This window comes from Ranitomeya variabilis, chromosome 2 (assembly GCF_051348905.1).
Source record: "Ranitomeya variabilis isolate aRanVar5 chromosome 2, aRanVar5.hap1, whole genome shotgun sequence".
In the NCBI taxonomy this organism is placed as follows: domain Eukaryota; kingdom Metazoa; phylum Chordata; class Amphibia; order Anura; family Dendrobatidae; genus Ranitomeya; species Ranitomeya variabilis.
The window spans coordinates 100,458,368-100,470,457 of NC_135233.1; the positions used below are offsets into that span (position 1 = coordinate 100,458,368).

General features: G+C 41.6%; 1 protein-coding gene across 2 annotated transcripts in view; it reads right to left on the minus strand.

Moving 5' to 3' along the window:
* The window catches only part of VRK2 (VRK serine/threonine kinase 2), a 99,451-nt gene that overhangs the window by 57,480 nt on the left and 29,881 nt on the right, over window positions 1–12,090 (minus strand). For both annotated transcript variants that reach the window (XM_077282762.1, XM_077282760.1), the window contains exon 8: window positions 6,978–7,110. In XM_077282762.1, the coding sequence (XP_077138877.1) occupies window positions 6,978–7,110 (133 nt within the window). The remainder of the gene's footprint in view (window positions 1–6,977; window positions 7,111–12,090) is intronic.

Sequence of the window (12,090 nt, forward strand, 5' to 3'; positions counted from 1 at the left end):
TAAGGCGTTGATCCAGGGAACTAGTCTGATTGCCGTATGTGGAGTCGGGAAGGAATTTTTTTCCCCATGGTGGAGTTACTCTTTGCCACATGGGGTTTTTTTGCCTTCCCCTGGATCAACATGTTAGGGCATGTTAGGTTAGGCTATGGGTTGAACTAGATGGACTTACAGTCTTCCTTCAACCTTAATAACTATGTAACTATGTAACTATGTAACTTGCTGCCCGTTAGTTCTTAGCCCCGTACATAAAATATTTAACATCCCGGAAAACCCCGTTAATGTAGCTATCCTTGGTAGTCGACAGCAGTGAAGTGGTTTAAGAAGATTCCTGCTGCTCTAGGGCAGTCCAGGGGTCGATGTTAGCATCCCTTTTTGGTCTACGGAAGGGAAGCGGGTTACTTTATGGATCAGTGGTGATCTAAAGCAGTCAAATGGGAAGGCATAACATTAATGTGAAATGATACTAAGTATAATTGCACATTTATTAGTTTAGGCTATTAGTTTGTGCCGCGTTAACGTGGTGAGAAAATAAAAGGCACTTACATAAAATATGCATTTACATATTAATTGCTTTATTATTAGGTGCAGCAACATACAAATACATATAAACTAATTCAGTATATACTACAGTATTACCCTTTATTAAATAAAGAGCGAGTGGAGCTGTGCAATTATCTCACAGGTTAAAGCAGAGATATACTTTTTCTTTTTTTTCCCCCTCATTCTTCCTAATATGTGATATTAAAACTACTCCAGTTTTCTACACTGCTGGCAAATTACTAGGACCTTGTTCATTACATGGTCAATGGCCCTTTTAATAGAAAAAGCAATAATATGTAGCCGTTTACACCAACTAGGACACGAAGGAACAAAGCAACAGGCTGTAAAGCAATGGAAACGGCCAAGGTGAAAAGCCTGCAGTGCCATATTCCAATGTGCTTCATATAAAATATATTTTCTGAGGCTTAAAACGTGTCTACGGTCAGAGCGAAAGTACAGTTTTGTAACTCTGGTCATTAGGAAAAAAATAAATAAATAAATACTTATTTTTCCTTTGCGAATAATATTTCGAATTGACTTTTTGTCTTGCTGACAGAGCAACTGAGAAAGCATTGCTGCATTGACCACATTGATTCTCAGCCATTCTGTCAACAGTAAAACTTTCTACAATATATTCCGAGCGTTGACCTTCCGTGCCATCACAGTCCACAGACTCTTCTTCCGCGGGTTCCTGTGGCTGTCTGTTGGATTGAGACCGCAATGTAATAAACAACTAAAGGTTTAATTAATGGTAAATGAATACAAGACATAGGTTATGACTTGAACTAATTAGGGAATTGTTGAATTAAGTCTGCCTGGGAATGCAAGGCAGGCCAATCAATATCCAATAAAAAGGGCTATGTATGTAATTTAGCTGGAAATGTGTTTCCAATACCGTCAAAGTGAGTTTAAGTAAGTAGAATATATGAAAGACTGGGAGAACAGTTTAAAAATGCAATACGCTAAAGATTTAGAGGATGTCTCGCAGGAGGGAGATTGAGATAAGAAATACAAGTTTTATACTCCTTTTTTTTATATTCCTTATTTTTTTTTGCACATTTTTTGTTTAGTAAGTCGAGTTTACGGGAGAATTCTGTCCATAGCGAGTGCCGATTTAACAAGTTAACCGGCGCTTGTTTAAAAACCGGTTCAGGCCTTCTACAGATGTATCCTTTTTTCTGGGGGAGGCGGAGTATGCACACCCAAAAATATGGACAATTTTTCATCAGTGTAGCTGAGATAATTTTCAGCCATTTTTTAGTTTGCGTCTATTCTTATCAGTCCTTATCATTGTGCCATCTGTTTTTGCCATATGCAAAAAAAAAGAAAAAAAAGAAGAAATAAAAAAGTATCCAAACTTTTCCAACTCCAACAGAATAAAAAGACAGTACATGGATAGCACACTGATGGAATGCAAGTCCTGTGCGTTTTTTTACCGCTTGTTTTTTTTATGCAGTCAGTCACTCACGTGAATGTAGACGTTTGATAAGCAAGTTGGATTAAAAATGGGACAATGGAAGAAAAAAAAAAAAAAGCGACATGGGAGCAGCTCAATTTGCTGTAACAGGTACCGTATAAGGTATATGTACGACAAAAATGGATGCCTGAATAAGGCCTTACATGGACAATGCAAACAGTAGGGGGAGGATTTTTACATACAGTTGCATATGGTCACCCGCACATCCTCTATTTACAAGGGACCTTGCCACCTACCAACAGCGTGTGAATGTGCCGAGCAGGAACAGCGGCCATGATTACAGTTCAGGAACATAGTAAAGACGTGATTGATCAGCCCATCTAAATGCTTGGAACCAAGCGATGTATGGGCTTGATATAACTTCATTTCCTAGTTAGATGAAGATCAAAAGTCTGAAATATGCACATCCAACTATTAGAATATAGAAATGCATATGCTCATTCTTTTGAGGAATGTTTTCCGAAAGCATTTTTGTTAAGCGGAGTCCACCTTAAAAAAGACACTAAAGGCACAGACAGACAGGGCTTAATAATATATACGGTATATATATATATATATATATATATATATATATATATATATATATATATATATATATATATATATATATATTTATTTTTCACCATGCCTTATCACATCCTCATCCTGCCTCAGCTACGCCCACTTTGTTAGAGCAGAGTTAGCATGGCATGAAAACCCAAAAGCCTCGCATTGTGAAAAAAATAAAAAACAGACTTTTTACGCTTTTTCTGGCATATGCGCTTTGACGAATCGGGGCCCATATGTGCATTGCCTTATGATTAAACATTTCTTTATAACCAGATGATAAAAGAAATAGTTCCTTCAGGATGATATGCTGCCTAATAAACTCTGGGGTGCAATATTAGGGTACGTACTTGTTTAAAAAAAAAAAAAAAAAAAAGCACACGCTGCCTAATTAGTTGCCGCCTTTCAAACTTTTTCCTAGTACTTTTATATAATCTAAAGAAAAATAATTAATTTTTATTAGAAAATTTGAAAGTTCTGACATTTTACTCTATTTCTTCTATATTAATATTTCTCAGAAATCTCAGGGTACATGCTTTAACCATGTAGTCCCAATATGAGTTAAAATTATTTATGCTTCAGGGCCACTTCAGCTATTTTCATTATGTCGAAGCAAAAAAAACAAAAAACAAACATGACCAAAGAAATGATGAGAAAATATTGAAACTGAAGACGGCAAGGGTTAAAATAAAAAGAAGCTGCATGGAATACCTGATGCAGTCTGAACTGGTCAGTCGGGGGGGGGGGGGGGGGCAGGAGAGTCGGGAGATAGAAGCCCGATCTTACCTGCTCTGTGAATACTAAAGTGATTGCAGTATGTACATTATTTTATTTTCTTGTGTCCTTTGCTAATATAACCCTTTTGTGACCAAGTGAATTTTCAGGGGGTTTCACTTTCATTTTTCCTCTTATTCTTGCAGATTGAGTTGTAGTTTTGACACCATTCATTTTGCCATATAAAGTACTTAAAAATGGGGGATAAAAAAAATTATAAAATAATAATAATAATAAATTACAAATGTGGTGTAAGGGTTTTTTTGACACGTTCTTTTGCCACACTTTTTCCAGTGAAAAAATGCAGCATTTTACTTTATGAAAGTGAGAGATTTCTGAAATCTCATACATATGTTGCTTTTTTTCCCTTGAAGCAGCATGTCAACTCTTCATTCCAAATGAATGGAAAGGGAAAAAAAAAAAAGCACGAGAGAGATTGAGAATTTTAGTGGTTAATAAATATGATGTTTTAAAAGAGAATCTGTCACCCCCTTGGACGTATGTAAGCCTATTCATATGGCCATACAGATCCTAGAATACTTAAAATAGTCCTGATTAATACTAATAAGAAAAGAAAAAAAAAGGGAATAGCCCCATTGACTCATAAGTGTGTCTGCTGTCCATTTTTGAAACACCCCAACAAGACGAGCTGTCATGTGAATAGGGCCTAATGCTCCAGGTGAAGTTCCTCATTCAAGGAGCTTAGGGTAAAATCACAAGAAGGTTTGATGGAGAAATGTTCTCAGCTTAAAAGGAATCCGTCACCTGTTTTGGCCGATATTAGCTACGGTCCCCAATCTTACCTGCATGAGAAGAAAAATAAGTTATATTATTCTCACCCGGGAGGGGGGAAGGCGGTCCTGTACGGTCCGGTCCGATGGGTGTCACAGGTCTGGGTCCGGCACCTCCCATCTTCTTGCGATGCCATCCTCCTGCTTCTTCATCGCTCCCCGGCATTGCGCTCCTGCACAAGCATACTTCTCTGAGGGCAGAGCACAGTACTGCAGTGCGCAGGAAAGGTCAGAGAGGCCCAGTGCCTGCGCACTCCAGTACTTTACTCTGCTCTCAACAGGACAGAGAAGTACGCCTGCGCAGGAGCGCGATGCCGGGGAGCGAGAAAGAAGGAGGGCGGCGTCACAAGAAGATGGGAGGCGCCGGACCAGGACCAGCGACACCCATCGGACCGGGCCGCCTGCCAGCTTAGCATAATATAACTTATTTTTCTTCACTTGCAGGTCGGATCGGGGGCTTAGCTACAACATTATAGAATACTGTAGATAAGCCCTGAAAGGAAGCGGCCGCAGCCGGTATCGGCCAAAACAGGCGACAGGTTCCCTTCAACTCTGTCTCAATTTTATTGGGAGGAATGTAACCACTCTGCAGCATGTGAATTCTGATCTATTAATATTTTTACTTTAATTTATATAGCACCTAGATATGATAATTACAGAATTCAACACGCCCTAAATATACTGACTTTGTACCTTGGATATAGGACATTAAACTGTAGCTAGGTGATAAGCTTTGATTTAGCCACGTATTCCGCCATTTCATGCAATTCCATAGGCTTTGAAAGAAGTGGCCAGTGCCCATGAAGGACCACTATATAGCAAGAGGTCAGTGCTGACAGTTCTGCCTTTATTGTGCAATTATCGTACTTTATAACAACACCGCACTGTAATTTATACTACTGTTGGACCTCTAGGCAGCACAGGGGCCTCTGGGACCCCGGAGACATCAAGTCCCAGAAGTGACTGCAAATCCCACTCTCCTTACAGCGTCTACTCTAATTAAGACAAAGTACAAGGATGCAATAATGACTATATGCAGGTTATATTGGGTTAAATCAAAACTGGAGTCTTAGTATAACAAGCAAATACAGTATATACATAACCCACACAAAAATCAGACTGTACTGTTAAAAGCCTAATATGCTGTATCTTTTACCATATGTATTGTGGAAGATAAGCTCTGTATTTAAAGGCAAAGTGGGCTTAAAAAGGTGTTTCCAGTTTTAGTAAAAATGTTTAAAAATAAATTATTTTGTATTACCCATATTGGTTAATGTCTACATACTTTCAACTAGGATTGTTTTTTCATTTCTATGTACTTCAATGGAAATCAACCTGTAGCTCTACTTGTTTGCATCAGGATGGGGAGTGGGCACTACTATCGCAGGCTGCACTAATAATCCCCCTTCAGGGCTACTTCCTGGTTACTCTGCTTTCTGCAGGCTCCACTGCGCACGCACTCGCTCATATGTAGATGAAGCAACATATAACGGTAAAAATAATGTGTACCATGTCCTTTTGTTGAATTCCATCCCACCCAAAGCTCTATTCTCATCTCCCTCCTCACACCTTGATCTCCCACTCTGACTAGGATTACCATGCAGTGACAGACCTACATGCGCACACAGCTCAGCTACAGCAGACTGGTGCGCACACTCAACTTGTCATATCTCCAACAGAACCAGCAACGTCTGCTTCTGTCGCCAGGGCCACAATATTCACTCTGCATGTTGGAGCCAGAAGCTCTGGATGGCGCAGGCTTTGTCCAGACACTAAGGTTATAGTGGCTGTGATCTGCAGTGCCGTCCTGTCTGGCAGTATATGTGTGTGCTCTCCAGCTATTAACTGCTGGCTTCAGCCAACTGGAAAGCATGGCACCCTACTAAAGCTTCCAGCTTACTGCTGGAAGCAGTCAAATAAAGCTTTGAGCTTGCCTGGTTAAGGTTTGTGGCTTCTGCTCCAGTTTAGCATTTGCGTTTTCCTGTTTTGACCTCAGCTTGTTTATTGACGCTTCTCCTGCCTGACGATTTTGTACCTGTGCGGCCTTCTTGATTTTGACCTGGCTACCCGACTATCTTTCTTGCCAGCTTGAATCACTGAACAGCAGCTCCCTTGCCCAGAAACCCTGTGTAAGTCCAGATCCATGTATAACGGTTAAAGGGTGAAGGCCAGGGCAACCCCAGGGTTTTGGGAAACTAAGTAGCTTGCACTAAGCCTGTTCATGGAAGCCATTTTAAAGCAGCCAAGCGACCACGGACAGTGTCATTCCACAGGTCAGCTACAACAGACAGACACACATATCCAATTGAATGAAAACACCATAAAGTCATATTTTTGACTCATTTGTCTCATTTGGTTCTCTTCATCTACTTTGAAGACATACTCACAGGCATATAACAAACTACCCTGTTGGGGTCAGGAGACCGCCGCTGGTCTCTACATTGCTGTGTGTACTGAGAATGCAAAATATGGCCTAGAGAAACCCTTTGTCATTTGTAGATGGGCTCAAAAGGGGCATAAAAAAACAAAACTTGTATGGTACATATATGACAATGATGCAACATATCTGCCCATTCATTTCACTTCACTAGCTGGAGCTAACACATGTATACTGTTGGATTTATAAATGCATATTGAGTATATACATTACTGTTCTACATGTACGAAATACTGCTATCACATCCAGGTAAATCACAAGATAGAACAGTGTACTAAGACAAGACCGCGAACGCCACAGCATAAGTTATGAGTGGCAGAGTGCGGCTGTAAAAGATCCCCACTCACTTTACACATTATATATTCTTTTAATTAAACTACTCATACAGTAATAATAATAAAAAGGAACATACCAACCCCCTTGTGAGCATCTCTGCTGGTAAACTCAATTGTCCCATTGTGGCATTTTCTTGGGTCTTCTTTATATTCTTTGTGTTTCCCATTGGGGCAGTATCTGTAAGAAAGTCCATAATCTGCAAGATAAACCTGGAAGCCGAGAACAGATAAATGAATAATGCTTTTGTCCTTTGGAAGTATAACCTTTATAATTAAGCCTTAAGAAACTTACAGGTTAAGGACAAGCTTTGATCTTCATTTTATTAAACCAAATGGTGCCTCAAGATAAAATATGCACATCTGGGGGCTATAACAGTTACCCTTCCACTTTAAATCCTTCCCATCATAGTCATATCTGGTTTCTGAATTTAGCCATTTTTTTTTTCAGTTTTTTTCCCTCCCCTTTATCTCCCAAGTTTTCATCTCTCCAGGTGGGCATCTACACATCATAAACTGCAATGTGTCTTTTATGTGTCCTCGCAGTTTAGATCTTAGAAGCTCTCGCATTTCACCAAGATACTTTATCCGATTAGTACGTTTGGCTTTAATTGTGTAAAGGTTTGTAAAGTTTGTCATTTTCAACACACAAAGCAGAGCGGCAATATAGAATGCATAAAGTAATAAAAGAATAATAAAAAGGCGGACAAAACATCATAAATTAGAATTTAAGGAGATTCATTTCCATAGGACCTCTCTTATATAAATACATCTTTTCAACATTTTTTTTATTAGACAGAAATACATAAAAACTCTGAGAAGTTAACAGGGTTGTTTAGTGGATAAAAGTTAGTTTTGTAAGTGTAAATAAACTAGAAATGGCCGAAATGACCACTAAGCCAGTTATAGGGGGCAGAATACGGCTTTAGTCAGTTATCGGCTGAGCTTGATCATCCCCCTCCATAAACTTTATTAGGCCGGTTTCACACGTCAGTGGCTCCGGTACGTGTGATGAGAGTTTTCTCACGTACCGGAGACACTGACTCACGTAGACATATTATAATCAATGTGTCTCTGCACATGTCAGCGTGTTTTCACGGACCGTGTGTCCGTTTGAAAAACACGGAGACATGTCAGTGTTCGTGGGAGCGCACGGATCACACGGACCCATTAAAGTCAATGGGTCCGTGTAAAACACGTACCGCACACGGATGCTGTCCGTGTGCCGTGCAGGAGACAGCGCTACAGTAAGCGCTGTCCCCCCAGCTTGTGGTGCTGAAGCCGCCATTCATTTCTTCTCTCCAGCAGCGTTCGCTGGAGAGAAGGAATGAAAAATCATTGTTTTTTTATTTTTTTTCTGGTTAAAATCAAGTTCCCGGCAACCTCCCCCCTCCCACCCCCTGTGCGCCCGCCCGCTGGACATAAAATACTCACCTAGCTCCCTCGATGCTTCCTCTCAGCGCCGCAGCTTGTCCTGTATGAGCGGTCACGTGGTGCCGCTCATTACAGTGATGAATATGCGGCTCCACCTCCCATAGGGCACAGGGGGTGGGAGCGGGGAGGTTGCCGGGAACTTTATTTCAACTGCACAAAAAATTAAAAAACAATGATTTTTCATTCCTTCTCTCCAGCGAACGCTGCTGGAGAGAAGGGATGAATGGCGGCTTCAGCACCCAAAGCAGGGGACAGTGCTTACTGTAGCGCTGTCTCCTGCACGGTCGGTGTGGTACCCAGTCGGCACACGGCTGCCGCACGTGTGCCACACTGATGTGTCACGTGAGCACACGGACACATGGATAACTCCGGTACCGATTTTTCCGGTACCGGAATTATCTGGACGTGTGAGACTGGCCTTAGGAAGTCAGAGCTGAAAAAAAAAAAATTAAAAAAAAAAAATGGAGGGTCCTGCTCTAGACAGCGTGGCACAACCATGTATTACACAGTAGCAATACATGGCCAAATTTAGGATCTACAACAGTTAATAACCCCTCCTCACATGTAAAGCACCATGGAATAAATGGCACTATAAAAAAAAAAATAATAATAATCCAAAATCACAGGAGTAAGGACGACTCTTCCATACAACAGCTAGGCGGACCCAACGTCATCTTTGGGCACCAGTTGCCCCCTTGCTACCTGGCACCATTGTAAAGTAAGGGATCAATTTCAGCTCATAAACAAAGTGCCAATCACCTGTATACAAGCCGACAGAAGAAGGGTCTTCTTCAGAATGATTATTTATACCCCATACAGCCTCAATATGGGAAGCAACACTCCCCCCATTTACAGGGGGCTGCTGACAATGATGATTTTTATGCTGGAAGAAAAATTTTGGTTGATCGTCAGCATGTCTTCAATCGCCAATGATTAGGTTCTTAAGGCGCTCCTTAAAGGAAGTCTGTAAGCATAGAATGACTGTTCAAACAAAGACAAGGAGCTTTGTTCACCCTTGGCGTGGCTAAACAGTTTAGTACACTTTATCGCCGATTTGTTGTCTATCCATGTCTACCCAAATCTGATGCTATAAAGCAAGAGATGTCAAAAGAAGTGGGGGGCAGAGATCAAGGGGAAATAAGGAGATGGGAAGGTGTACGGATAATGTTTGGCCTCACCAAGGGTGCACCAAGTGCCTCTACTTGGTTTGTGCAGTCATTTTGTGCCGACAAGTCCCTTTATATAAAAAAAAAAACAACACACACACACAGGGTAGAGTAGGGAAAAGAAGTAGGATGAAGAAGGGGACGCACCTGGAATCTTAGCAGCTGGTGCAGTCATTGGCAGGAGCTGCAGACGATCGCCAGAAAGCAGTGCTGAAAACCAACCAAGAGGACTACCAAGGAATTTTATTTAAAACTTATTGAAAATCTCTATTAGATGAAAAGCACTTTAGGTGTTTAACCCCCAGCTCATGCACAGTTAAAATTCAATATTTATAGAAAACCTCTGTAGACCCCCGTACACCGCTGTGGACCATGTTGGTGGTTTAGTAATGCTACTGTAATACATAATTTAAAATTGCTGTGGGTTGGAAAAACAAAACAAAAAAAAAAAAAAAACGCATCTCTGTCTATGAGGTTAATCAGCGTTTACCACATACAATGTCCTTAAATTATTCTGCTGAAATTGCCTACCTGTTTTTTTTTTTTCTTTGACGAAAATGCTATTTACTGCTGGGTGTGCTGCCGGGCGCACAATAGAAAAAAATGTGAAAAGGAGTCAAAAACGATAAAGTCAATAAAGGAGGCAATGTTTTCATTCCCATTCAGATTTCCATAGCAGCTGCATATTCAAAGCAGCTCATTTTATTTGCTAAAATATGTTAAAACATGTTAAAATAGCAATGCATGGTTTTCCTGCTTGAAAATAAATCATCCCCCATTGTAAGCAAACCAATGGCATTATACACTGAAACATGTTTTATGGAGAGTCAGATTTGTTAATCTATGCTAATCTGCATAACACTTTCAAGCACTGAAAGAATACAGGGAATGAATCTCGCGCCTGGAAACTTGGGAAATCGCACTTCAGCTAAAAATAGAGCCGTGGTTCACACCAAATAAAGCCCAGAAAAGAGGAATCAGCCGCAAAAATTAGGAACTGCAGAAATAACTGATGCCACGGAAATATGGTATAGGATTTATTTTTATTGCTCAATGTCAGTCATCTAGTTATAATAACATTAGTGGGATTGCTGCACTTCTCTTATGATCGTGTTCACAAATCGAGGGTATCCATGAAGTTGAAAACTGCTGTTACCAGAGTACATTTAGGATTATTATTATTACCGTATTTATTTTTAAAAGTGTACCTATAATTACAGAATAAGCTGTACCATGTGTATACAAGTAGTAACACCATTTATGGTTATGACATATATTGCATTTTCAAGTCTGCAGGATACATCTCTAATAGAGATGAGAGAACCCACTGTTCGGGCATGGGCTTCGAACACATTCATGCAAAATTTATTGAAACGATTAATTAAAGGGGTACGCTGGGGAGATTTAAAATTGCACTGTCCTCTGCACTCAAAACTAAAAAAGATGAGATACCCACTGTTAGGGTACCGTCACACATTGAAATTTCCATCGCTACGACGTTACGATTCGTGACGTTCTAGCGATATCGTTACGATATCGCTGTGTCTGACACGCTACTGCGATCAGACACCCTGCTGAGAATCGTACGTCGTAGCAGATCGTTTGGAACTTTCTTTCGTCGCTTGATCACCCGCTGACATCGCTGGATCGTTGTGTGTGACAGCGATCCAGCGATGTCTTCGCTTGTAACCAGTGTAAACATCGGGTAACTAAGCGCAGGGCGCGCTTAGTAACCCGATGTTTACCCTGGTTACAAGCGTAAACGTAAAAAAACAAACCGTACATACTCACCCGTCGGTGTCCTTCAGGTCCCTTGCCGTCTGCTTCCTGCTCTGAGTGCTGGCCGGAAAGTGAGAGCAGAGCGCAGCGGTGCTGCGATCTGCTCTCACTGTACGGCTGCACTCAGAGCAGGAAGCAGACGGCAAGGGACCTGAAGGACACCGACGGGTGAGTATGTACTGTTTGTTTTTTTACGTTTACGCTGGTAACCAGGGTAAACATCGGGTTACTAAGCGCGGCCCTGCGCTTAGTTACCCGATGTTTACCCTGGTTACCCGGGGACTTCGGCATCGCTCCAGCGCCGTGATTGCAACGTGTGACCGCAGTCTACGACGCTGGAGCGATGATTATACGACGCTGCGACGTCACGAATCGTGCCGTCGCAGCGATGAAAATTTCAATGTGTGACGGTACCCTAAGACTATTATCTTTATAACCCTTGTAATTCAGTGTAACAGGAGCTGCTCCTCACTGCTTCCCCCTCCCATATGGGACCTTACATCACACAGCAGTGTGCAGCTCCCCCCTGTAACAGGCAGTCCAATTTGAGAGGGCCTGGCCACGATCCCTGTTCTCTGCAAAGAGACAGCTATTATCAGCAGACTGGCTGATAACAGCGGGGAGCTGCACACTACTGTAATGTCCCAAAGGGAGGGGTGAGCAATGAAGAGCAGCTCCTGTCACACCAGCAGGCCCCCGTAATGCCTCCAGTTTGAGGTTTTAGGGGGGTGTGGACTGCTCCCTGCTGGTAGCCCTGCAGTGAAGGAGACATTATCAGGGCGGTGCCTGCTACTAGAAATCGGGGCACGCAACG